This window comes from Synchiropus splendidus, chromosome 12, assembly GCF_027744825.2.
Source record: "Synchiropus splendidus isolate RoL2022-P1 chromosome 12, RoL_Sspl_1.0, whole genome shotgun sequence".
NCBI classification, from domain to species: domain Eukaryota; kingdom Metazoa; phylum Chordata; class Actinopteri; order Syngnathiformes; family Callionymidae; genus Synchiropus; species Synchiropus splendidus.
The window spans coordinates 16417649-16444701 of NC_071345.1; the positions used below are offsets into that span (position 1 = coordinate 16417649).

A 27053-nucleotide genomic window follows, 5' to 3' on the forward strand; every position below is an offset into this window, starting at 1 on the left:
AACAAAGATGGCGGCCGTGATGTCAGAATGATGCAAGACCAAAAATATTCATGTTACTCAACAACAAGAGAAAGTTTTATAGTTGCACTGTGTTAAAGTACAGATTATAGCTCAGCTGGCATAAACACTGGGTGCTGGGAAACTGCTCCTGCTGCTGATGAAGCAACTGAATCTCAGTCAGGATAAATACCAGCAGATTCTCTGCATCCAGGCATCAGACAGAATCATCCGGAGCTGGAATCCAACCTTCAACCACTGGAAGATGAAGCCCTTCAGTGTAGCAGTTGTGGTGGCCGTGATGGTGGTTGTTGTGTGTGTTCATCAGAGCTCTGCTCTTCCATCCAGTGAGGTAAGACGAGGTTTGTCATCTGGATGAATGGACTGTTTTATTCACATTTATTTCCCCACAAAGGTGGAAGAAGAACAGGAGATGATGATGGAGAGTCCTGCAGAAGAACATGAGGAAATGTCCCTGAATCCCTGGGAGGTTTGTTCATCCATATTGTTTTCAAGTATTTATGGAGTGAAAACAGAATATTTACCTTTGTTAATCGTGTCCTTCCAGATGCCGCACAGCAGAGAGAAACGTGGCATCAAGTGTCGCTTCTGCTGCTTCTGCTGCTCTCCAAAAGTGTGTGGATTCTGCTGCAAAAAGAGAGGCTGAAGGTTGTCAAGAAGCAACTGATGTGATGAAACATGCAATAAAATGTTTCGGTGAAGTTTACGGATTAAGTATTCTGTATCATCTAAGATTGTGAATGTGTGGGGTAAAAATAAATAAAAATGTGAATGGTCTCATGTCACAGACATATTTTATGAGGAATACCTGGAATATGAATATATTGGAAACTTTCATCAAGATTTTGAAGATTTACACCCAGTAACATAATTTTTTGATGGGTAGACATGCACATTGTCTGGTAGATTTGAAAATTAGTTCAAGTTGTTTTATGAACAATACCTGGAATATGAAAGTATCGCAACTCTTTGTTTTTCAAGATTTTGAAGAATAACAAACACTTTATTACAAAATCACAATGATATTAATTGGGGTCATTTTTGAGTGTAGGCATCTGTAAGTTGAGCATCCAAGGGTTAAACAACAAGTCAAACACACGTGGGGTTCCACTCATGTCACTGCAGCCCACAATGATGCAATCATTTAGCAAAACAAACAAGGCAGAACCACAAGATACAAAGAACATCTACTGTCATTCTCCTTGGGTCAGAGTGGAGTTAAATGAGTTCCCGAAGTTCAGTGAGAACTACAAGATAACAGCAACGTACGATCAACCATATGATCCAACGTCATCATCAGGGTTTGTTTACTATAGGAGCTGATCTGCTACTTCCACCAGACACATTCTGCACCTACACTGCTTCCTCCCCACTTGGTCTCACCAGATGTCCCAGGTGGTAGTGACACACAAGCAGGATGAGTTCACGTCTTCATGATTCAAAAGTACTTGAAATGACAGTTATTTATCAGCACACATGAAACTTTCATATCCACAGAAACAGAATAACAAAACACCAGTGAGACAAGTGTCCCACAGGAGGCCACATCCTTTTGTTGAATCCCTCAAGGTGGAGTTGTGAGACGGTGCCAAAGGAAGTGGAGACAAAGAAAGTTAAAGATTTGTCTGGAAATTCTCCAGAGTAGAATAAAAATGCCCACCTCTTATAAATTTCTGGGATGTTTTACAGGACTTTCAACGAAGCACAATTTGTCTGAGGTGCCTTTGGTGATTGGGATTTTTTCAGTGCAAGTGCAATTGCGCTTAAAATTGACGTTGCAAACATGTTACAGGACATTTAAAAGAGACTATTATTATCAGCACCTGAGTGAAAAAAGGCACAAGGGAGGGCTGATATAGGCAGCTACTGCTTCCCCCTGTTCAGTGAACTATATAAAAGACCTTTCACTGCAAAGTGTAAGAGTTGCAATGCTTTCATATTCCAGGTATTGTTCATAAAACAACTTGAACTAATTTTCAAATCTTCCAGACAATGTGCATGTCTACCCATCAAAAATGATGTTACTAGGTGTCAATCTTCAAAATCTTTATCTTGAAAGGTTATTGATAGGTTATGATTTACATCAACAACAATGATACAATAATAATTATTATATCATAAGAATTATTATTATTATTGTTATTATTATTTTTATTATAAACTTGAATCCTGCTTGAACATACTGAGTGTTACCTTCATAAAATGTAGAATTCCACCTAATTACAATAAATATAAAGCTCACATGTCAAATCATGTTTGAAGAAGTGTTTTATTGGTGACCTTTATATCCCGAAGATATAATCATGTGACTGTTTTTTAACCACATGAAACTCATCTTCATTTACATGATCATTACCATCAGACACAAATTCATAGTAGTGTAAAGAGGTTGCATAACAAGTAACAGGAGGTTTTAAAGCTTTATTTACATAAAGTAGTCAACAAAATTACAAAAATATAGTTGTATATTTATATTGCACGTTTCATCACACCAGTTGCTCAAGTTTCTTGAGAACCTTCAGCCTCTTCTTTTTCTGCAGCAGACTCCACAGCCTCCTGAAGAGCAGCAGCCGCAGCAGAAGCGACACTTGATGCCACGTTTCTCTCTGCTGTGTGGCATCTGGAAGGACACGATTAACAAAGGTAAATATTCTGTTTTTACTCCATCAATAGCTGGTAGAAAAAGGCATGGATGAACAAACCTGCCAGAGGTGCAGGGCCATTTGCTCATGTTCCTCTGCAGGACTCTCCATCATCATCTTCTGTTGTTCTTCCACCTTTGAGGGAAAGCAAACATTAATAAAACAGCTCATTCATCCAGATGACCAACCTTGTCTTACCTCACTGGATGGAAGAGCAGAGCTCTGATGAACACACACAACAATCACCATCACCGCCACCACAACTGCTACACTGAAGGGCTTCATCTTCAAGTGGTTGAAGATTTGATTCCAGCTCTGGATGATTCTGTCTGATGCCTGGATGCAGAGAATCTGCTGGTATTTATCCTGACTGAGATTCAGTTGCTTCATCAGCAGCAGGAGCAGTTTCTCAGCACCCAGTGTTTCCCACATCTGGGAAATTCCAGGTTTTTTTTTTTGCTTTTGTGACAGCAACACATTCAGTTTGTCGTGACACAACATGAAGGTTTTTGGTCTTACGTCATCTTAGCATCATGGCAGCCATCTTTGTTTCAGGATACGCTGTAGTACAACATATGAGGTTTTCATGAGATATTTCTGGTAGACACGGATTCACAAAAGTCAACAGAGAAGATTTATTTCATTCACCTGAGGATGAAACACAGTGACGTGAAGTGATTTCTATATTTACTTATGAATAAGTGAATGAATCAATGACTAATCCAGTCACGCACTAGTCAGCTCATGTGGTTTGTGAATATTTGCGCTGGGTTCACTTATTTGGGTTTTATGCCACAGTTGTTAGCTGAACAGCCCTTTAGCTGTTAATAGATTGACACATGTGACAACAACCTGAGGAAGGTGACCATCTGGCACCTGCTTCCCAGGTATAAAACTAAACAAGAGTCAAGACGTCAGACACAAGACTCACTGGAGAACTCTGTCAGTCAAGCATGAAGAACTTTGGCATCGTTGTCTGTGTTGCAGTTGTTCTTGTGGTCATCTGCCGTCGGCAAAGCTCAGCTGCTCCACTCACTGAGGTGAGATCGTCGACACTTTCATCCGAAGTGATGATCTGCACATCCTCATGTGTTGCTCTCATTCAAAGGTCGATGAAAGTCACACGTCTCAACTGAATCAGACGTCCTGGAGTTACTGGAAGGTTAGTTCTTTTGGAAATCAAGTATTTATGAATGAATGTAAAGCACTTTTAAATCCCAGCACTGCTGGTGTTTATCCTCACTGAGATTCAGTTGCTTCAGCAGCAGCAGGAGCAGTTTCCCAGCTCCCAGTCTTTCCCTCATCTTGGGGAATTCCAGCTGTGTTTTTGATATTCTGTATCTCAGTGTGACAGCAACACATTCAGCTTGTTGTCGTGTAACATGAAGATTTGAAACATGACAGTTACATGAACCTGTGTTTGAGAATACTCTCTAGTACAATATATGAGGTTTTCATGGAGAGATATTGCCGTTTCACATTGATTCAGAAAAGTTCACAGGGAAGATTTAGTTCATTTGTCTTTATGCTGCGAATGAAACCAGTGTGATGAAGTGATGAAAATACTGATTCATATATAAATGATTGAACGATAAATCATCCAGTCACATGCTAGTCAGCTCATGTGGTTTAATGTATGTTTGCACTGGGTTCATTTACCTGGGTTTTATGCCACAGTTAGTAGCTGATCACATGACGCGTGACAACAACCTGAGGGAAGCAGTGATCTGTCACCTGCTTCTCAGGGATAAAACTAAACATGTCTCAAGACATCAGCAACAACAATGAGTGGAAACTGTCAGTCAAGAATGAAGACCTTTGTTAATGTTGTTTCTGTGCAGTTGTTCACGACTTCATCTCCCGTCAGCAGAGCTGAGCTGGTCCACTCCCTCAGGTGAGCTTGTCGCTCAGATGAACACTTAACTATGAAGAGATTAAATGCACATCCTCATGTGTTGCCCTGATTCAAAGGACGATGATTTGGGGCCGAAAATGAAGACCAGCAGTCACACTTCCCGACGGAAGCAGACGTGCTGGAGTTGATGGAAGGTGAGTGAGTTTCTTTGGAATTCAAGAATTCACGTATGAATGTAAATCACTTCTGTCCAAGTGTGTCCATCTTTCTGACAGACACAAAATCATAGTAGTGTAAAGACGTTGCATGACATCTTACAGGACTTTCAAAAGCTTTATTAACATACACTTGTTAATAACAAAAACATTTTTATAAGTCTATTTATATTGCACGTTTCATCACACCAGTTGCTCAAGTTTCTTGAGAACCTTCAGCCTCTTCTTTTTCTGCAGCAGACTCCACAGCCTCCTGAAGAGCAGCAGCCGCAGCAGAAGCGACACTTGATGCCACGTTTCTCTCTGCTGTGCGGCATCTGGGAGGAAGGAATTAACATATGTGAATGTGCTGTTTTTACTTCAGGATTATGTTTTTTTAAATGGATGAACAAACCTCCCAGAGGTGCAGGGCCATTTGCTCTTGTTCCTCTGCAGGACTCTCCATCATCATCTCCTGTTGTTCTTCCACCTTTGATGGAAAGTAAACGTGAATAAAACAACTCATTCATCCTGATGACAAACCTTGTCTTACCTCACTGGATGGAAGAGCAGAGCTGTGATGAACACACACAACAACCACCATCACCGCCACCACAACTGCTACACTGAAGGTCTTCATCTTCAAGTGGTGAAGGTTTGATTCCAGCTCTGGATGATTCTGTCTGATGCCTGGACGCAGAGAATCTGCTGGTATTTATCCTGACTGAGATTCAGTTGCTTGATGTTGGGGAATTCCAGCTAGGTTACTCGCTGTTCTCCATCACAGTGTGACTGTAAAATGTTCTCTTGTCATTGAGTAACAGGAATATTTTGGGTCTTATGTAAATATGTCACCATGGCAGCCATCTTTGTTTGTTTGAGGACATGCTCAGATGCAACACTACTTGGTATTCAGGTGGACATAATGCAGTTTTTTGATTGATTTAATAAAAATTCCTGAAGATGAGAGCCACTCTAACTCCACATCACATTTATCAATTCAAATGAATAAATTAATTAATCGATGACTCATCAGATCACATCTGCATTAGTCAACTTGGGATTTGTGGTGGGTTTATTTGATTGACTTTTCTGCCACAGTTACTCATTGAACAGCACTCGAGCTGTCAGAGGAAGAGTGACAAACATTGCTGAATGACAAACAAGATTCCTGTTACTCAATAACAAGTGAACATTTTACAGTCACACTATGGTGAAGAACAGCTAGTACCTCAGCTGGAATTCCCCAACACCAGGTGAACACTGGGAAACTGCTCCTGCTGCTGATGAAGCAACTGAATCTCAGTCAGGATAAATACCAGCAGATTCTCTGCATCCAGGCATCAGACAGAATCATCCAGAGCTGGAATCAAACCTTCAACCACTTGAAGATGAAGCCCTTCAGTGTAGCAGTTGTGGTGGCGGTGATGGTGGTTGTTGTGTGTGTTCATCACAGCTCTGCTCTTCCATCCAGTGAGGTAAGACAAGGTTTGTCATCAGGATGAATGAGTTGTTTTATTCTCGTTTACTTTCCCTCAAAGGTGGAAGAACAACAGGAGATGATGATGGAGAGTCCTGCAGAAGAACAAGAGCAAATGGCCCTGCACCTCTGGGAGGTTTGTTCATCCATGCCTTTTTCTACCAGCTATTGATGGAGTAAAAACTGAATATTTACGTTTGTTAATCGTGTCCTTCCAGATGCCGCACAGCAGAGAGAAACGTGGCATCAAGTGTCGCTTCTGCTGCGGCTGCTGCTCTTCAGGAGGCTGTGGAGTCTGCTGCAGAAAAAGAAGAGGCTGAAGGTTCTCAAGAAACTTGAGCAACTGGTTTGATGAAACGTGCAATATAGATATACAGATATATTTTTGTCATTTTATTGATTACTTTATGTAAATAAAGCTTTAAAACCACCTGTAACATGTTATGCAGCCTCTTTACACCACTGTGAATTCGTGTCTGATGGTAATGATCATGTAAATGAAGAATAGTTTCATGTGGTTAAAAGACAGTCACATGACTATATCTTCAGGATATAAAGGTCACCAATAAAACACTTCTTCATACATGATTTGACATGTGAGCTTTATATTTATTGTAATAAGGTGGAAATCTACATCTTCTTCAGATAACCGTCGTTATTACGTTCAAGCAGGATTCAAGTTTATATTATTATTATTATTATTATTATTATTATTATTATTATTATTATTATTATTATTATTATTATTATTATTATTGTTATTATTATTATTATTATTATTATTATTATTGTTATTATTATTATTATTATTGTTGTTGTATCATTGTTGTTAATGTAAATCATAACCTATCAATAACCTTTCAAGATAAAGATTTTGAAGATTGACACCTAGTAACATCATTTTTGATGGGAAGACATGCACATTGTCTGGAGATTTGAAAATTAGTTAAAGTTGTTTTATGAACAATACCTGGAATATGAAAGTATTGAAACTCTTACACTTTGCAGTGAAAGGTCTTTTATATACTCCACTGAACAGGGGAAGCAGTAGCTGCCTATATCAGCCCTCCCTCGTGCCTTTTTTCTCTCAGGTGCTGATAATAATAGTCTCTTTTAAATGTTCTGTAACATGTTTGTAACCTCAATATAAAATGCTGAATTAGTCTGATGATGATTTTGACCTTTCAATGATAGTCACATGATTACTGACAACCTTTGTGCTCTTTCCTGTTCTGTATCTGTCGTGGAATTATTTCCAAACTGAAGGTCATATTTGTGGCCGTTGAGCAAAGTGTATGAAGTATCAAGTGGCCAGTCTTTGCCAGTCAGGTCGTGTTCCTGCTGGAGCTGGATCGCATTCAAATGATCCGCATTTCGTTCTCGTCACATTTGCATACAAAATGTACATTTGAAGTTCCATTTATTGACGAAAGGAATAAAAAATACCAGTTCAACACTGCAGGTGGCAGCAAGGACACCACACCACCTTTACCAGGTCTCGGAAGCTCTCCTTCGGATGTGGTCGAAAGCATTAAGTGTTACCATTTTCGCTGTTTTCATTGCCACACGACCAAAGCATTTTTCCACGACACATGAAACTTTTTTTTTTTCCACAAGAAATGTACCTTTTGATTGAGTCTGGCCTGGTAAACATGTAGACATGGCCACGCTTTCTCTTTCCCCACAGTATAAAGGTCTGTGAGTCATTTCAGTTCCACCTCAACAAATCCACCTGTTTGCTGCTCAAAGTTATCGCCTCCACCCCGGCTTTCAATTTGGTCTATTGATATGACCCACAGTACTTTGTCTGTTGTTTCATCTGTCTTGGAAAACCCATCTTGGCAATTCATTACCACGTCAAAGGGCGAATAAATGAGCCTGGCTTTTCGTTCTTCTTGCAGCAGAGTCCACACTGTTGAGGAGCGCAGCAGCCACAGCAGATGCGACATGTCATCAAAAATCATCTGTGAGACAGAGGGAGACACTTTGCCAGACCTGGTTGGATTAGAGCAGCGCTTCTTAGTCATTTTGTGTTGCGCCCCCCCGGGAAGAAGTTAAGGTTTTGCACCCCCGCCACCTCTGGATATTGCATCATTGGTCTTTAATATTAATAGACGTGCATCTCTGAAAAACAGTGTGTCTTTGTTAACATTAGATCAAAGAAAGAAAGAAGTAATATAGGTCAACTCACAATAAAGAATAACTTTTTTAACATTACACTTTGTTCTAGTACCACATTTCTTTGCGCCCCCCTTATTTGAGAGGCACTGGATTAGAGTCAGTTATAGCTGAATTCTTCATTTCTGAAAGAACAAACCTGCCACAAAACCCAGGACATTGCATGTTCAGGAGTGAGTCTGTCGATCTTCATTTTCCTCCCCAATTCTTTGACCTTGGAGTCAGAGCAGCATGAGCGTTTACAGTGAATCACTTCATCTGCAGATCCATGTATTCTGCCAATATCACGCCAGTGAGTGGAACAGCAGAGCTCTGCTGACAGCAGATGAATGTGAGAACAACCGCCACAGCAACAAGGACACTAAAGGTCTTCATCTTGAACTGGACGGTGAGATGTCTTCACACTTTAGTTTTATACCTGGGAAGCAGGTGACAGATCACTGCTTCCCTCGAGCTGTTGTCACATGAGTCATGTGATCAGCTAATAACTGTGGCATAAAACCCAAATAAAAGAGCTCAGCACAAACATAGACAAACCACATGAGCTGACTAGCATGTGACTGGACGAGTCATTGATTCATTTAATAACCTCATTACCCGGTGTGTTCATCCTCAAGATAATTCATTAAATCTTCGCTGTTTTGTGAGTTAGTGTCTAACAGCAAAATCTCATGAAAACCTCATGTCATGGAGTTGAGAGTATCCTCAAACAAAGATGGCTGCCATGATGCTACAGTGACGTAAGACCAAAAAACTTCATGTTTTGCAACAACAGACTGAATGTGTTGCTGTCACACTGACATCCGTAACATCAAAAACTTTGGTGGAATTCCCCAACACCAGGTGAACACTGGGAAACTGCTCCTGCTGCTGATGAAGCAACTGAATCTCAGCCAGGATAAATACCAGCAGATTCTCTGCATCCAGGCATCAGACAGAATCATCCAGAGCTGGAATCAAACCTTCAACCACTTGAAGATGAAGCCCTTCAGTGTAGCAGTTGTGGTGGCCGTGATGGTGGTTGTTGTGTGTGTTCATCAGAGCTCTGCTCTTCTATCCAGTGAGGTAAGACGAGGTTTGTCATCTGGATGAATGAACTGTTTTATTCATGTCTACTTTCCATGAAAGGTGGAAGAGCAACAGGAGATGATGATGGAGAGTCCTGCAGAGGAACAAGAGCAAATGGCCCTGCACCTCTGGGAGGTTTGTTCATCCATGCCTTTTTTCTACCAGCTATTTATGGAGTAAAAACTGAATATTTACGTTTGTTAATCGTGTCCTTCCAGATGCCGCACAGCAGAGAGAAACGTGGCATCAAGTGTCGCTTCTGCTGCGGCTGCTGCTCTTCAGGAGGCTGTGGAGTCTGCTGCAGAAAAAGAAGAGGCTGAAGGTTCTCAAGAAACTTGAGCAACTGGTGTGATGAAACGTGCAATATAGATATACAGATGTATTTTTGTAATATTATTAACAAGTGTATGTTAATAAAGCTTTTGAAAGTCCTGTAAGATGTCATGCAACGTCTTTACACTACTATGATTTTGTGTCTGTCAGAAAGATGGACACACTTGGACAGAAGTGATTTACATTCATACGTAAATTCTTGAATTCCAAAGAAACTCACTCACCTTCCATCAACTCCAGCACGTCTGCTTCCGTCGGGAAGTGTGACTGCTGGTCTTCATTTTCGGCCCCAAATCATCGTCCTTTGAATCAGGGCAACACATGAGGATGTGCATTTAATCTCTTCATAGTTAAGTGTTCATCTGAGCGACAAGCTCACCTGAGGGAGTGGACCAGCTCAGCTCTGCTGACGGGAGATGAAGTCGTGAACAACTGCGACAGAAACGACATTAACAAAGGTCTTCATTCTTGACTGACAGTTTTCCACTCATTGTTGTTGCTGATGTCTTGAGACATGTTTAGTTTTATCCCTGAGAAGCAGGTGACAGATCACTGCTTCCCTCAGGTTGTTGTCACGTGTCATGTGATCAGCTACTAACTGTGGCATAAAACCCAGGTAAATGAACCCAGTGCAAACATACACAAACCACATGAGCTGACTAGCATGTGACTGGATGATTTATCGTTCAATCATTTATACATGAATCAGTATTTTCATCACTCCATCACACTGGTTTCATTCGCAACATAAAGACAAATGAACTAAATCTGCCCTGTGAACTTTTCTGAATCAATGTGAAACGGCAATATCTCTCCATGAAAACCTCATATATTGTACTAGAGAGTATTCTCGAACACAAGTTCATGTTACTGTCATGTTTCAAATCTTCATGTTACACGACAACAAGCTGAATGTGTTGCTGTCACACTGAGATACAGAATATCAAAAACACAGCTGGAATTCCCCAAGATGAGGGAAAGACTGGGAGCTGGGAAACTGCTCCTGCTGCTGCTGAAGCAACTGAATCTCAGTGAGGATAAACATCAGCAGTGCTGGGATTTAAAAGTGCTTTACGTTCATTCATAAATACTTGATTTCCAAAAGAACTAACCCTCCAGTAACTCCAGGACGTCTGATTCAGTTGAGACGTGTGACTTTCACCGACCTTTGAATGAGAGCAACACATGAGGATGTGCAGATCATCACTTCGGATGAAAGTGTCGACGATCTCACCTCAGTGAGTGGAGCAGCTGAGCTTTGCCGACGGCAGATGACCACAAGAACAACTGCAACACAGACAACGATGCCAAAGTTCTTCATGCTTGACTGACAGAGTTCTCCAGTGAGTCTTGTGTCTGACGTCTTGACTCTTGTTTAGTTTTATACCTGGGAAGCAGGTGCCAGATGGTCACCTTCCTCAGGTTGTTGTCACATGTGTCAATCTATTAACAGCTAAAGGGCTGATCAGCTAACAACTGTGGCATAAAACCCAAATAAGTGAACCCAGCGCAAATATTCACAAACCACATGAGCTGACTAGTGCGTGGAAGAAGAACAGGAGATGATGATGGAGAGTCCTGCAGAAGAACAAGAGCAAATGGCCCTGCACCTCTGGGAGGTTTGTTCGTCCATGCCTTTTTCTACCAGCTATTGATGGAGTAAAAACAGAATATTTACGTTTGTTAATCGTGTCCTTCCAGATGCCGCACAGCAGAGAGAAACGTGGCATCAAGTGTCGCTTCTGCTGCGGCTGCTGCTCTTCAGGAGGCTGTGGAGTCTGCTGCAGAAAAAGAAGAGGCTGAAGGTTCTCAAGAAACTTTAGCAAGTGGTGTGATGAAACGTGCAGTATAAATATACAACTATATTTTTGTAATTTTATTTACTACTTTATGTTAATAAAGCTTTAAAACCACCTGTAACATGTTATGCAGCCTCTTTACACCACTGTGAATTTGTGTCTGATGGTAATGATCATGTAAATGAAGAAGAGTTTCATGTGGTTAAAAAACAGTCACATGCTTATATCTTCAGGATATACAGGTCACCAATAAAACACTTCGTCATACATGATTTGACATGTGAGCTTTATATTTATTGTAATAAGGTGGAATTCTACATCTTCTTCAGATAACGGTCAGTACGTTCAAGCAGGATTCAAGTATCTAATAATAATAATAATAATAAGTATTATTATTATTGTTATTATAATTATTGTTATTATTATTATTGTTATTATTATTATTATTATTTCATTGTAGTTGATGTAAATCATAACCTATCAATAACCTTTCATGATAAATATTTTGAAGATTGAAACCTAATAACATCATTTTTGATGGGAAGACATGCACATTGTCTGGAAGATTTCAAAATTAGTTGAAGTTGTTTTATGAACAATACCTGGAATATGAAAGTATTGAAACTCTTTGTTTAGAAAATATTGAATAATAACAAACACTTTATTACAAAATCACAATGATTGTAATTGGGGTCATTTTTGAGTGTAGGCATCTGTAAGTTGAGCATCCAAGGGTTAAACAACAAGTCAAACACACGTGGGGTTCCAGTCATGTCACTGCAGCCCACAATGATGCAATCATTTAGCAAAACAAACAAGGCAGAACCACAGGATTCAAAGAACATCTGCTGTCATTCTCCTTGGGTCACAGTGGAGTTCAATGAGTTCCCGAAGTTCAGTGATCACTACAAGATAACAGCAACGTACGATCAACCATATGATCCAACGTCATCATCAGGGTTTGTTTACTATAGGAGCTGATCTGCTACTTCCACCAGACACATTCTGCACCTACACTGCTTCCTCCCCACTTGGTCTCACCAGATGTCCCAGGTGGTAGTGACACACAACCAGGATGAGTTCACGTTTTCATGATTCAAAAGTACTTGAAATGACAGTTATTTATCAGCACACATGAAACTCTCATATCCACAGAAACAGAATAACAAAACACCACTGAGACAAGTGTCCCACAGGAGGCCACATCCTTTTGTTGAATCCCTCAAGGTGGAGTTGTGAGACGGTGCCAAAGGAAGTGGAGACAAAGAAAGTTAAAGATTTGTCTGGAAATTCTCCAGAGTAGAATAAAAATGCCCACCTCTTATAAATTTCTGGGATGTTTTACAGGACTTTCAACGAAGCACAATTTGTCTGAGGTGCCTTTGGTGATTGGGATTTTTTCTGTGCAAGTGCAATTGCGCTTAAAATTGACGTTGCAAACATGTTACAGGACATTTAAAAGAGACTATTATTATCAGCACCTGAGTGAAAAAAGGCACAAGGGAGGGCTGATATAGGCAGCTACTGCTTCCCCCTGTTCAGTGAACTATATAAAAGACCTTTCACTGCAAAGTGTAAGAGTTGCAATGCTTTCATATTCCAGGTATTGTTCATAAAACAACTTGAACTAATTTTCAAATCTTCCAGACAATGTGCATGTCTACCCATCAAAAATGATGTTACTAGGTGTCAATCTTCAAAATCTTTATCTTGAAAGGTTATTGATAGGTTATGATTTACATCAACAACAATGATACAATAATAATTATTATATCATAAGAATTATTATTATTATTGTTATTATTATTTTTATTATAAACTTGAATCCTGCTTGAACATACTGAGTGTTACCTTCATAAAATGTAGAATTCCACCTAATTACAATAAATATAAAGCTCACATGTCAAATCATGTTTGAAGAAGTGTTTTATTGGTGACCTTTATATCCCGAAGATATAATCATGTGACTGTTTTTTAACCACATGAAACTCATCTTCATTTACATGATCATTACCATCAGACACAAATTCATAGTAGTGTAAAGAGGCTGCATAACAAGTAACAGGAGGTTTTAAAGCTTTATTTACATAAAGTAGTCAACAAAATTACAAAAATATAGTTGTATATTTATATTGCACGTTTCATCACACCAGTTGCTCAAGTTTCTTGAGAACCTTCAGCCTCTTCTTTTTCTGCAGCAGACTCCACAGCCTCCTGAAGAGCAGCAGCCGCAGCAGAAGCGACACTTGATGCCACGTTTCTCTCTGCTGTGTGGCATCTGGAAGGACACGATTAACAAACGTAAATATTCAGTTTTTACTCCATAAATAGCTGGTAGAAAAAAGGCATGGACGAACAAACCTCCCAGAGGTGCAGGGCCATTTGCTCTTGTTCCTCTGCAGGACTCTCCATCATCATCTCCTGTTTCTCTTCCACCTTTCATGGAAAGTAGACGTGAATAAAACAGTCCATTCATCCAGATGACAAACCTCGTCTTACCTCACTGGATGGAAGAGCAGAGCTCTGATGAACACACACAACAACCACCATCATGGCCACCACAACTGCTACACTGAAGGGCTTCATCTTCAAGTGGTTGAAGGTTTGATTCCAGCTCTGGATGATTCTGTCTGATGCCTGGATGCAGAGAATCTGCTGTTATTTATCCTGACTGAGATTCAGTTGCTTCATCAGCAGCAGGAGCAGTTTCTCAGCACCCAGTGTTTCCCACATCTGGGAAATTCCAGGTTTTTTTTTTGCTTTTGTGACAGCAACACATTCAGTTTGTCGTGACACAACATGAAGGTTTTTGGTCTTACGTCATCTTAGCATCATGGCAGCCATCTTTGTTTCAGGATACGCTGTAGTACATTATATGAGGTTTTCATGAGATATTTCTGGTAGACACTGATTCACAAAAGTCAACAGAGAAGATTTTTTTCATTCACCTGAGGATGAAACACAGTGAAATTAAGTGATTTCTATATTTACTTATGAATAAGTGAATGAATCAATGACTAATCCAGTCACGCACTAGTCAGCTCATGTGGTTTGTGAATATTTGCGCTGGGTTCACTTATTTGGGTTTTATGCCACAGTTGTTAGCTGATCAGCCCTTTAGCTGTTAATAGATTGACACATGTGACAACAACCTGAGGAAGGTGACCATCTGGCACCTGCTTCCCAGGTATAAAACTAAACAAGAGTCAAGACGTCAGCCGCAAGACTCACTGGACTCACTGGCAAACACATTCAGCTTGTTGTCGTGTAACATGAAGATTTGAAACATGACAGTAACATGAACCTGTGTTTGAGAATACTCTCTAGTACAATACAGTATATGAGGTTTTCATGGAGAGATATTGCCGTTTAACATTGATTCAGAAAAGTTCACAGGGAAGATTCAGTTGTCAACAACCTGAAGGAAGCAGTGATCTGTCACCTGCTACCCAGGTATAAAACTAAACATGTCTCAAGACATCAGCAACAAAAATGAGTGGAAAACTGTCAGTCAAGAATGAAGACCTTTGTTAATGTTGTTTCTGTCGCAGTTGTTCATGACTTCATCTCCCGTCAGCAGAGCTGAGCTGGTCCACTCCCTCAGGTGAGCTTGTTGCTCAGATGTACACTTTACTATGAAGAGATTAAATGCACATCCTCATGTGTTGCCCTGATTCAAAGGACGATGATTTGGGGCCGAAAATGAAGACCAGCAGTCACACTTCCCGACGGAAGCAGACGTGCTGGAGTTGATGGAAGGTGAGTGAGTTTCTTTGGAAATCAAGAATTTACGTATGAATGTAAATCACTTCTGTCCAAGTGTGTCCATCTTTCTGACAGACACAAAATCATAGTGGTGTAAAGACGTTGCATGACATCTTACAGGACTTTCAAAAGCTTTATTAACATACACTTGTTAATAATATTACAAAAATACATCTGTATATCTATATTGCACGTTTCATCACACCAGTTGCTCAAGTTTCTTGAGAACCTTCAGCCTCTTCTTTTTCTGCAGCAGACTCCACAGCCTCCTGAAGAGCAGCAGCCGCAGCAGAAGCGACACTTGATGCCACGTTTCTCTCTGCTGTGCGGCATCTGGGAGGAAGGAATTAACATATGTGAATGTGCTGTTTTTTCTTCAGGATTATGTTTTTTTAAATGGATGAACAAACCTCCCAGAGGTGCAGGGCCATTTGCTCATGTTCCTCTGCAGGACTCTCCATCATCATCTCCTGTTGTTCTTCCACCTTTGATGGATAAGAAACATTAATAAAACAATCCATTCATCCTGATGACAAACCTTGTCTTACCTCACTGGATGGAAGAGCAGAGCTCTGGTGAACACACACAACAACCACCATCAGCGCCACCACAACTGCTACACTGAAGGGCTTCATCTTCAAGTGGTTGAAGGTTTGATTCCAGCTCTGGATGATTCTGTCTGATGCCTGGACGCAGAGAATCTGCTGGTATTTATACTGACTGAGATTCTGTTGCTTCGTCAGCAGCAGTTTCCCAGTGTTCACCTGGTGTTGGGGAATTCCAGCTGAGGTACTCGCTGTTCTTCATCATACTGTGACTGTAAAATGTTCACTTACCATTGAGTAACAGGAATATTTTGGGTCTTACGTAAATATGTCACCATGGCAGCCATCTTTGTTTGTTTGAGGACATGCTCAGATGCAACATACTTGGTATTCATGTGGACATAATGCAGTTTTCTGATTGATTAAATTTAATTTCCTGAAGATGAGAGCCACTCTAACTCCACATCACATTTATCAATTAAAATGAATAAATTAATTGCATTAGTCCACTTGGGATTTGTGGTGGGTTTATTTGATTGACTTTTTTGCCACAGTTACTCATTGAACAGCACTCAAGCTGTCAGAGGAAGAGTGACAAACATTGTTTTTCAACTTGTTATAAGCACACTTCTTCACTGAAAAAATCCCAATCACCAAAGGCACCTCAGCCAAATTGTGCTTCGTCGAAAGTCCTGTCAAACATCCCAGAAATTTATAAGAGGTGGGCATTTTTATTCTACTCTGGAGAATTTCCAGACAAATCTTTAACTTTCTTTGTCTCCACTTCCTTTGGCACCGTCTCACAACTCCACCTTGAGGGATTCAACAAAAGGATGTGGCCTCCTGTGGGACACTTGTCTCACTGGTGTTTTGTTATTCTGTTTCTGTGGATATGAAAGTTTCATGTGTGCTGATAAATAACTGTCATTTCAAGTACTTATGAATCATGAAGACGTGAACTCATCCTGCTTGTGTGTCACTACCACCTGGGACATCTGGTGAGACCAAGTGGGGAGGAAGCAGTGTAGGTGCAGAATGTGTCTGGTGGAAGTAGCAGATCAGCTCCTATAGTAAACAAACCCTGATGATGACGTTGGATCATATGGTTGATCGTACGTTGCTGTGATCTTGTAGTTCACACTGAGCTTCGGGAACTCATTTAACTCCACTCTGACCCAAGGAGAATGACAGCAGATGTTCTTTGTGTATGTATCCTGTGGTTCTGCCTTGTTTGTTTTGCTAAATGATTGCATCATTGTGGGCTGCAGTGACATGACTGGAACCCCACGTGTGTTTGACTTGTTGTTTAACCCTTGGATGCTCAACCGACAGATGCCTACACTCAAAAATGACCACATTTACAATCATTGCGCTTTTGCAATGAAGTGTTTGTTATTTTTCAATATCTTGAAAACAAAGAGTTGCGATACTTTCATATTCCAGGTATTGTTCATAAAACAAGTTTAACTATTTTTCAAATCCTTCAGAAAATGTGCATCATCACAAATGATGTCAATCTTCGAAATCTTTATCATGAAAGGTTGTTGATAGGTTAATACTTATAACGTTATTATTATTGTTGATATTATTAATATTATTCTTATTATTATTGTTATTATTGTTATTATTATTATTATTATAAACTTGAATCCTGCTTGAACGTCCTGAGCGTTGTCTTCATAAAATGTAGAATTCCACCAAATGACAATAAATATAAAGCTCACATGTCAAATCATGTATGAAGAAGTGTTTTATTGGTGACCTTTATATCCTGAAGATATAATCATGTGACTGTTTTTTAACCACATGAAACTCTTCTTCATTTACATGATCATTACCATCAGACACGAATTCATAGTGGTGTAAAGAGGTTGCATAACATGTTACAGGAGGTTTTAAAGCTTTATGAACATAAAGTAATCAATAAAATGACAAAAATATATCTGTATATCTATATTGCACGTTTCATCACACCAGTTGCTCAAGTTTCTTGAGAACCTTCAGCCTCTTCTTTTTCTGCAGCAGACTCCACAGCCTCCTGAAGAGCAGCAGCCGCAGCAGAAGCGACACTTGATGCCACGTTTCTCTCTGCTGTGCGGCATCTGGAAGGACACGATTAACAAACGTAAATATTCTGTTTTTACTCCATCAATAGCTGGTAGAAAAAAGGCATGGATGAACAAACCTCCCAGAGGTGCAGGGCCATTTGCTCTTGTTCCTCTGCAGGACTCTCCATCATCATCTTCTGTTGCTCTTCCACCTTTCATGGAAAGTAGTGAATAAAACAGTCCATTCATCCAGATGACAAACCTCGTCTTACCTCACTGGATGGAAGAGCAGAGCTCTGGTGAACACACACAACAACCACCATCACCGCCACCACAACTGCTACACTGAAGGGCTTCATCTTCAAGTGGTTGAAGGTTTGATTCCAGCTCTGGATGATTCTGTCTGATGCCTGGATGCAGAGAATCTGCTGGTATTTATACTGACTGAGATTCAGTTGCTTCATCAGCAGCAGGAGCAGTTTCCCAGTGTTCTCCTGGTGTTGGGGAATTCCACCAAAGTTTTTGATGTTACGGATGTCAGTGTGACAGCAACACATTCAGTCTGTTGTTGCAAAACATGAAGTTTTTTGGTCTTACGTCACTGTAGCATCATGGCAGCCATTTTTGTTTGAGGATACTCTCAACTCCATGACATGAGGTTTTCATGAGATATTGCTGGTAGACACTAACTCACAAATCAGCCAAGATTTAATGAAATATCTTGAGGATGAACACAGCGGGTAATGTGGTTATTAAATGAATCAACGACTCGTCCAGTCACATGCTAGTCAGCTCATGTGGTTTGTCTGTGTTTGCACTGGGTTCTTTTATTTGGGTTTTATGCCACAGTTATTAGCTGATCACATGACTCATGTGACAACAGCTCGAGGGAAGCAGTGATCTGTCACCTGCTTCCCAGGTATACAACTAAAGTGTGAAGACATCTCACTGGAAAACTCTGTCCAGTTCAAGATGAAGACCTTTAGTGTCCTTGTTGCTGTGGCGGTTGTTCTCACATTCATCTGCTGTCAGCAGAGCTCTGCTGTTCCACTCACTGGGGTGATATTGGCAGAATACATGGATCTGCAGATGAAGTGATTCACTGTAAACGCTCATGCTGCTCTGATTCCAAGGTCAAAGAATTGGGGAGGAAAATGAAGACCGACAGACTCACTCCTGAACATGCAATGTCCTGGAGTTTGTGGCAGGTTTGTTCTTTCAGACATGAAGAATTCAGCTATAACTGACTCTAATCCAGTGCTTCTCAAATAAGGGGGGCGCAAAGCAATGTGGTACTAGAACAAAGTGTAATGTTAAAAAAGTTATTCTTTATTGTGAGTTGATCTATATTACTTCTTTCCTTCTTTTATCTAATGTTAACAAAGACACACTGTTTTTCAGAGATGTACGTCCATTAATATTAAAGACCAATGATGCGATTTACAGAGGTGGCGGGGGTGCAAAACCTTAACTTCTTCCCGGGGGGGGGCGCAACACAAAATGACTAAGAAGCGCTGCTCTAATCCAACCAGGTCTGGCAAAGTGTCTCCCTCTGTCTCACAGATGATTTTTGATGACATGTCGCATCTGCTGTGGCTGCTGCGCTCCTCAACTGTGTGGACTCTGCTGCAAGAAGAACGAAAAGCCAGGCTCATTTATTCGCCCTTTGACGTGGTAATGAATTGCCAAGATGGGTTTCCCAAGACAGATGAAACAACATTCAAAGTACTCTGGGTCATATCAATAGACCAAATTGAAAGCTGGGGTGGAGGCGATAACTTTGAGCAGCAAACAGGTGGATTTGTTGAGGTGGAACTGAAATGACTCACAGACCTTTATATTGTGGGGAAAGAGAAAGCGTGGCCATGTCTACATGTTTACCAGGCCAGTCTCATTCAAAAGGTACATTTCTTGCGAAAAATAAAAAAAGTTTCATGTGTCGTGGAAAAATGCTTTGTGGCGTGTGGCAATGAATACAGCGAAAATGGTAACACTTAATGCTTTCGACCACATCCGAAGGAGAGCTTCCGAGACCTGGTGAAGGTGGTGTGGTGTCCTTGCTGCCACCTGCAGTGTTGAACTGGTATTTTTTTTCCTTTCGTCAATAAATGGAACTCCAAATGTACATTTTGTATGCAAATGTGACGAGAACGAAATGCAGATCATTTGAATGCGATCCAGCTCCAGCAGGAACACGACCTGACTGGCAAAGACTGGCCACTTGATACTTCATACAGTTTGCTCAATGGCCACAAATATGACCTTCAGTTTGGAAATAATTCCATGACACATACAGAACAGTAAAGAGCACAAAGGTTGTCAGTAATCATGTGACTATCATTGAAAGGTCAAAATCATCATGAGACTAATTCAGCATTTCGTATTGAGGTTGCAAACATGTTACAGAACATTTAAAAGAGACTATTATTATCAGCGCCTGAGTGAAAAAAGGCACAAGGGAGGGCTTATGTTGGCGGCCACCCCTTCCCCCTGTTCAGTGGAGTATATAACAGACCTTTCACTGCAAAGTGTAAGAGTTGCAATGCTTTCATATTCCAGGTATTGTTCATAAAACAACTTGAACTAATTTTCAAATGTGCATGTCTGCCCATCAAAAATGATGTTACTAGGTGTCAATCTTCAAAATCTTTATCTTGAAAGGTTATTTATTTAGGTTATTAGGTTTATTTAGGTTATTTAGGTTTTAAAGCTTTATTAACATAAAGTAATCAATAAAATGACAAAAATATATCTGTATATCTATATTGCACGTTTCATCACACCAGTTGCTCAAGTTTCTTGAGAACCTTCAGCCTCTTCTTTTTCTGCAGCAGACTCCACAGCCTCCTGAAGAGCAGCAGCCGCAGCAGAAGCGACACTTGATGCCACGTTTCTCTCTGCTGTGCGGCATCTGGAAGGACACGATTAACAAACAAAAATATTTAGTTTTTACTCCATAAATAGCTGGTAGAAAAAAGGCATGGATGAACAAACCTCCCAGAGGTGCAGGGCCATTTGCTCTTGTTCCTCTGCAGGACTCTCCATCATCATCTCCTGTTGCTCTTCCACCTTTGATGGAAAATAAACATTAATAAAACAGCTCATTCATCCTGAAGACAAACCACGTTTTACCTCACTGGATGGAAGAGCAGAGCTCTGATGAACACAAACAACAACCACCATCAGCGCCACCACAACTGCTACACTGAAGGGCTTCATCTTCAAGTGGTTGAAGGTTTGATTCCAGCTCTGGATGATTCTGTCTGATGCCTGGATGCAGAGAATCTGCTGGTATTTATCCTGGCTGAGATTCAGTTGCTTCATCAGCAGCAGGAGCAGTTTCCCAGTGTTCACCTGGTGTTGGGGAATTCCAGCTGAGGTACTAGCTGTTCTTCACCATAGTGTGACTGTAAAATGTTCACTTGTTATTGAGTAACAGGAAACTTGTTTGTCATTCAGCAATGTTTGTCACTCTTCCTCTGACACCTCGAGTGCTGTTCAATGAGTAACTGTGGCAGAAAAGTCAATCAAATAAACCCACCACAAATCCCAAGTTGACTAATGCAGATGTGATCTGATGAGTCATTGATTTATTAATTTATTCATTTGAATTGATAAATGTGATGTGGAGTTAGAGTGGGTCTCATCTTCAGGAAATTGAATTAAATCAATCAGAAAACTGCATTATGTCCACATGAATACCAAGTATGTTGCATCTGAGCATGTCCTCAAACAAACAAAGATGGCTGCCATGGTGACATATTTACGTAAGACCCAAAATATTCCTGTTTCTCAATGACAAGTGAACATTTTACAGTCACACTATGATGAAGAACAGCGAGTACCTCAGCTGGAATTCCCCAACACCAGGTGAACACTGGGGTGCTGGGAAACTGCTGCTGATGAAGCAACTGAATCTCAGTCAGGATAAATACCAGCAGATTCTCTGCATCCAGGCATCAGACAGAACCATCCAGAGCTGGAATCAAACCTTCAACCACTTGAAGATGAAGCCCTTCAGTGTAGCAGTTGTGGTGGCGGTGATGGTGGTTGTTGTGTGTGTTCATCAGAGCTCTGCTCTTCCATCCAGTGAGGTAAGACGAGGTTTGTCATCAGGATGAATGGACTGTTTTATTCACGTTTACTTTCCCTCAAAGGTGGAAGAGCAACAGGAGATGATGATGGAGAGTCCTGCAGAAGAACAAGAGCAAATGGCCCTGCACCTCTCGGAGGTTTGTTCGTCCATGCCTTTTTCTACCAGCTATTTATGGAGTAAAAACTGAATATTTACGTTTGTTAATCGTGTCCTTCCAGATGCCGCACAGCAGAGAGAAACGTGGCATCAAGTGTCGCTTCTGCTGCGGCTGCTGCTCTTCAGGAGGCTGTGGAGTCTGCTGCAGAAAAAGAAGAGGCTGAAGGTTCTTAAGAAACTTGAGCAACTGGTGTGATGAAACGTGCAATATAGATATACAGATGTATTTTTGTAACATTATTAACAAGTGTGTGTTAATAAAGCTTTTGAAAGTCCTGTAAGATGTCATGCAACGTCTTTACACCACGATGATTTTGTGTCTGTCAGAAAGATGGACACACTTGGACAGAAGTGATTTACATTCATACGTAAATTCTTGAATTCCAAAGAAACTCACTCACCTTCCAACAACTCCAGCACGTCTGCTTCCGTCGGGAAGTGTGACTGCTGGTCTTCATTTTCGTCCCCAAATCATCGTCCTTTGAATCAGGGCAACACATGAGGATGTGCATTTAATCTCTTCATAGTTAAGTGTTCATCTGAGCGACAAGCTCACCTGAGGGAGTGGACCAGCTCAGCTCTGCTGACGGGAGATGAAGTCGTGAACAACTGCGACAGAAACGACATTAACAAAGGTCTTCATTCTTGACTGACAGTTTTCCACTCATTGTTGTTGCTGATGTCTTGAGACATGTTTAGTTTTATCCCTGAGAAGCAGGTGACAGATCACTGCTTCCCTCAGGTTGTTGTCACGTGTCATGTGATCAGCTACTAACTGTGGCATAAAACCCAGGTAAATGAACCCAGTGCAAACATACACAAACCACATGAGCTGACTAGCATGTGACTGGATGATTTATCGTTCAATCATTTATACATGAATCAGTATTTTCATCACTCCATCACACTGGTTTCATTCGCAACATAAAGACAAATGAACTAAATCTGCCCTGTGAACTTTTCTGAATCAATGTGAAACGGCAATATCTCTCCATGAAAAACTCATATATTGAACTAGAGAGTATTCTCGAACACAGGTTCATGTTACTGTCATGTTTCAAATCTTCATGTTACACGACAACAAGCTGAATGTGTTGCTGTCACACTGAGATACAGAATATCAAAAACACAGCTGGAATTCCCCAAGATGAGGGAAAGACTGGGAGCTGGGAAACTGCTCCTGCTGCTGCTGAAGCAACTGAATCTCAGTGAGGATAAACACCAGCAGTGCTGGGATTTAAAAGTGCTTTACGTTCATTCATAAATACTTGATTTCCAAAAGAACTAACCCTCCAGTAACTCCAGGACGTTTGATTCAGTTGAGACTTGTGACTTTCACCGACCTTTGAATGAGAGCAACACATGAGGATGTGCAGATCATCACTTCGGATGAAAGTGTCGACGATCTCACCTCAGTGAGTGGAGCAGCTGAGCTTTGGCGACGGCAGATGACCACAAGAACAACTGCAACACAGACAACGATGCCAAAGTTCTTCATGCTTGACTGACAGAGTTCTCCAGTGAGTCTTGTGTCTGACGTCTTGACTCTTGTTTAGTTTTATACCTGGGAAGCAGGTGCCAGATGGTCACCTTCCTCAGGTTGTTGTCACATGTGTCAATCTACTAACAGCTAAAGGGCTGATCAGCTAACAACTGTGGCATAAAACCCAAATAAGTGAACCCAGCGCAAATATTCACAAACCACATGAGCTGACTAGTGCGTGACTGGATTAGTCATTGATTCATTCACTTATTCATGAGTAAATATAGAAATTCATTTCAATGCTTTTCATCCTCAGGTGAATGAAATAAATCTTCTCTGTTGACTTTTGTGAATCAGTGTCTACCAGAAATATCTCATGAAAACCTCATATGTTGTACTACAGCGCATCCTCAAACATAGATGGCTGCCATGATGCTAAGATGACGTAAGACCAAAAACCTTCATGTTGTGTCACAACAAACTGAATGTGTTGCTGTCACAAAAGCGAAAAAAAAAACCAAAACAGGAATATCCCAGATGTGGGAAACACTGGGTGCTGAGAAACTGCTCCTGCTGCTGATGAAGCAACTGAATCTCAGCCAGGATAAATACCAGCAGATTCTCTGCATCCAGGCATCAGACAGAACCATCCAGAGCTGGAATCAAACCTTCAACCACTTGAAGATGAAGCCCTTCAGTGTAGCAGTTGTGGTGGCCATGATGGTGGTTGTTGTGTGTGTTCATCACAGCTCTGCTCTTCCATCCAGTGAGGTAAGATTGTTGTTTGTCATCAGGATGAATGGACTGTTTTATTCACATTTATTTTCCCTCAAAGGTGGAAGAAGAACAGGAGATGATGATGGAGAGTCCTGCAGAGGAACAAGAGCAAATGGCCCTGCACCTCTGGGAGGTTTGTTCATCCATGCCTTTTTCTTCCAGCTATTGATGGAGTAAAAACTGAATATTTACGTTTGTTAATCGTGTCCTTCCAGATGCCGCACAGCAGAGAGAAACGTGGCATCAAGTGTCGCTTCTGCTGCGGCTGCTGCTCTTCAGGAGGCTGTGGAGTCTGCTGCAGAAAAAGAAGAGGCTGAAGGTTCTCAAGAAACTTGAGCAACTGGTGTGATGAAACGTGCAGTATAAATATACAACTATATTTTTGTAATTTTATTTACTACTTTATGTTAATAAAGCTTTAAAACCACCTGTAACATGTTATGCAGCCTCTTTACACCACTGTGAATTCGTGTCTGATGGTAATGATCATGTAAATGAAGATGAGTTTCATGTGGTTAAAAAACAGTCACATGATTATATCTTCAGGATATAAAGGTCACCAATAAAACACTTCTTCATACATGATTTGACATGTGAGCTTTATATTTATTGTAATAAGGTGGAATTCTACATCTTCTTCAGACAATGCTCAGGACGTTCAAGCAGGATTCAAGTATCTAATAATAATAATAATAAGTATTATAACAATAACAATAATTATAATCATAATAATAATAATAATAATAATAATAATAATAATAATAATAATAATAATAATAATAATAATAATAATAATAATAATAATAATTATTATTATTATTATTATTATTATTATTATTATTATTATTATTATTATTATTATTATTATTATTATTATTTTATGCCATTGTTGTTGAAGTAAATCATAACCTATCAATAACCTTTCATGATAAAGATTTTGAAGATTGAAACCCAGTAACATAATTTTTGGATGGGTAGACATGCACATTGTCTGGAAGATTTGAAAATTAGTTAAACTTGTTTTATGAACAATACCTGGAATATGAAAGTATTGAAACTCTTTGTTTTCAAGATATTGAAAAATAACAAACACTTCATTGCAAAATCGCAATGATTGTAATTGGGGTCATTTTTGAGTGTAGGCATCTGTAGGTTGAGCATCCAAGGGTTAAACAACAAGTCAAACACACGTGGGGTTCCAGTCATGTCACTGCAGCCCACAATGATGCAATCATTTAGCAACACAAACAAGGCAGAACCACAGGATTCAAAGAACATCTACTGTCATTCTCCTTGGGTCAGAGTGGAGTTAAATGAGTTCCCGAAGCTCAGTGTGGACTCAGTGTGAAGATAACAGCAAATGTGAGGAAAACCGTCATGAATAATCAAGTACCAACGTACGATCATCCATATGATCCAGCGTCATCATCAGGGTTTGTTTACTATAGGAGCTGATCTGCTACTTCCACCAGACACATTCTGCACCTACACTGCTTCCTCCCCACTTGGTCTCACCAGATGTCCCAGGTGGTAGTGACACACAAGCAGGATGAGTTCACGTCTTCATGATTCATAAGTACTTTAAATGACAGTTATTTATCAGCACACATGAAACTTTCATATCCCCAGAAACAGAATAACAAAACACCAGAGAGAGCTACATCCTTTTGTTGAATCCCTCAAGGTGGAGTTGTGAGACGGTGCCAAAGGAAGTGGAGGCAAAGAAAGTTAAAGATTTGTCTGGAAATTCTCCAGAGTAGAATAAAACCATGCAGACATTGTGATATAATTGGAACAGTTATTTAAAAAAGCTGTTTTAATTTATTTATTTTTATTTTCCCATATTGCCCACCCCTTATAAATTACTGGGATGTTTTATGGGACTTTTGACGAAGCACAATTTGGCTGAGGGGCCTTTGGTGGTTTGGATTTTTTCAGTGAAGAAGTGTGCTTGTAACAGGTTGAAAAACAATGTTCGTCACTCTTCCTCTGACAGCTCGATGGCTGTTCAATGAGTAACTGTGGCAGAAAAGTCAATCAAATAAACCCACCACAAATTCCAAGTTGACTAATGCAGATGTGATCTGATGAGTCATTGATTTATTAATTTCTTCATTTGAATTAATAAATGTGATGTGGAGTTAGAGTGGCTCTCATCTTCAGGAATTTTTATTAAATCAATCAAAAAACTGCATTATGTCCACCTGAATACCAAGTAGTGTTGCATCTGAGCATGTCCTCAAACAAACAAAGATGGCTGCCATGGTGACATATTTACATAAGACCCAAAATATTCCTGTTACTCAATGACAAGAGAACATTTTACAGTCACACTATGATGAAGAACAGCGAGTAACTTAGCTGGAATTCCCCAACATCAGGTGAACACTGGGAAACTGCTCCTACTGCTGATGAAGCAACTGAATCTCAGTCAGTATAAATACCAGCAGATTCTCTGCATCCAGGCATCAGACAGAATCATCCAGAGCTGGAATCAAACCTTCAACCACTTGAAGATGAAGCCCTTCAGTGTAGCAGTTGTGGTGGCGCTGATGGTGGTTGTTGTGTGTGTTCATCAGAGCTCTGCTCTTCCATCCAGTGAGGTAAGACAAGGTT

The 27053-nt window shown here is 40.3% G+C and overlaps 5 protein-coding genes and 1 long non-coding RNA gene across 6 annotated transcripts; 3 read left to right on the forward strand and 3 right to left on the reverse strand.

Moving 5' to 3' along the window:
* The first annotated feature begins 128 nt into the window (after positions 1–128).
* On the forward strand, positions 129–9858 carry LOC128767906 (uncharacterized). Its single transcript, XM_053880268.1, has 7 exons — positions 129–349; positions 413–487; positions 566–647; positions 6408–6535; positions 9163–9432; positions 9496–9570; positions 9654–9858. Exons 1-7 carry the CDS (start codon positions 158–160, stop codon positions 9753–9755), a joined length of 924 nt encoding a protein of 307 aa, XP_053736243.1. The 5' UTR covers positions 129–157; the 3' UTR covers positions 9756–9858.
* Positions 3614–6677, forward strand: LOC128768562 (hepcidin-like). The gene is made up of 3 exons (XM_053881523.1): positions 3614–3700; positions 6251–6325; positions 6408–6677. Exons 1-3 carry the CDS (start codon positions 3614–3616, stop codon positions 6507–6509), a joined length of 264 nt encoding a protein of 87 aa, XP_053737498.1. The 3' UTR covers positions 6510–6677.
* Positions 4903–5383, reverse strand: LOC128768561 (hepcidin-like). The gene is made up of 3 exons (XM_053881522.1): positions 5263–5383; positions 5125–5199; positions 4903–5047 (listed from the first exon to the last, which is right to left on the reverse strand). The coding sequence occupies exons 1-3, from the start codon at positions 5347–5349 to the stop codon at positions 4946–4948; spliced, it is 264 nt and encodes an 87-aa protein (XP_053737497.1). The 5' UTR covers positions 5350–5383; the 3' UTR covers positions 4903–4945.
* Positions 9859–13637: 3779 nt separating the features above from the next.
* Positions 13638–14188, reverse strand: LOC128768566 (hepcidin-like). Its single transcript, XM_053881525.1, has 3 exons — positions 14067–14188; positions 13929–14003; positions 13638–13845 (listed from the first exon to the last, which is right to left on the reverse strand). The coding sequence occupies exons 1-3, from the start codon at positions 14151–14153 to the stop codon at positions 13744–13746; spliced, it is 264 nt and encodes an 87-aa protein (XP_053737500.1). The 5' UTR covers positions 14154–14188; the 3' UTR covers positions 13638–13743.
* Positions 14189–17622: 3434 nt separating this feature from the next.
* On the reverse strand, positions 17623–18329 carry LOC128767993 (uncharacterized). Its single transcript, XR_008416210.1, has 3 exons — positions 18198–18329; positions 18063–18137; positions 17623–17979 (listed from the first exon to the last, which is right to left on the reverse strand). It is a non-coding gene; the product is annotated as an uncharacterized LOC128767993 (long non-coding RNA).
* A 568-nt stretch (positions 18330–18897) lies between these two features.
* On the forward strand, positions 18898–24754 carry LOC128767907 (uncharacterized). The gene is made up of 6 exons (XM_053880269.1): positions 18898–18984; positions 22083–22157; positions 22240–22321; positions 24166–24431; positions 24496–24570; positions 24653–24754. Exons 1-6 carry the CDS (start codon positions 18898–18900, stop codon positions 24752–24754), a joined length of 687 nt encoding a protein of 228 aa, XP_053736244.1.
* The last annotated feature ends 2299 nt before the right edge of the window (positions 24755–27053 follow it).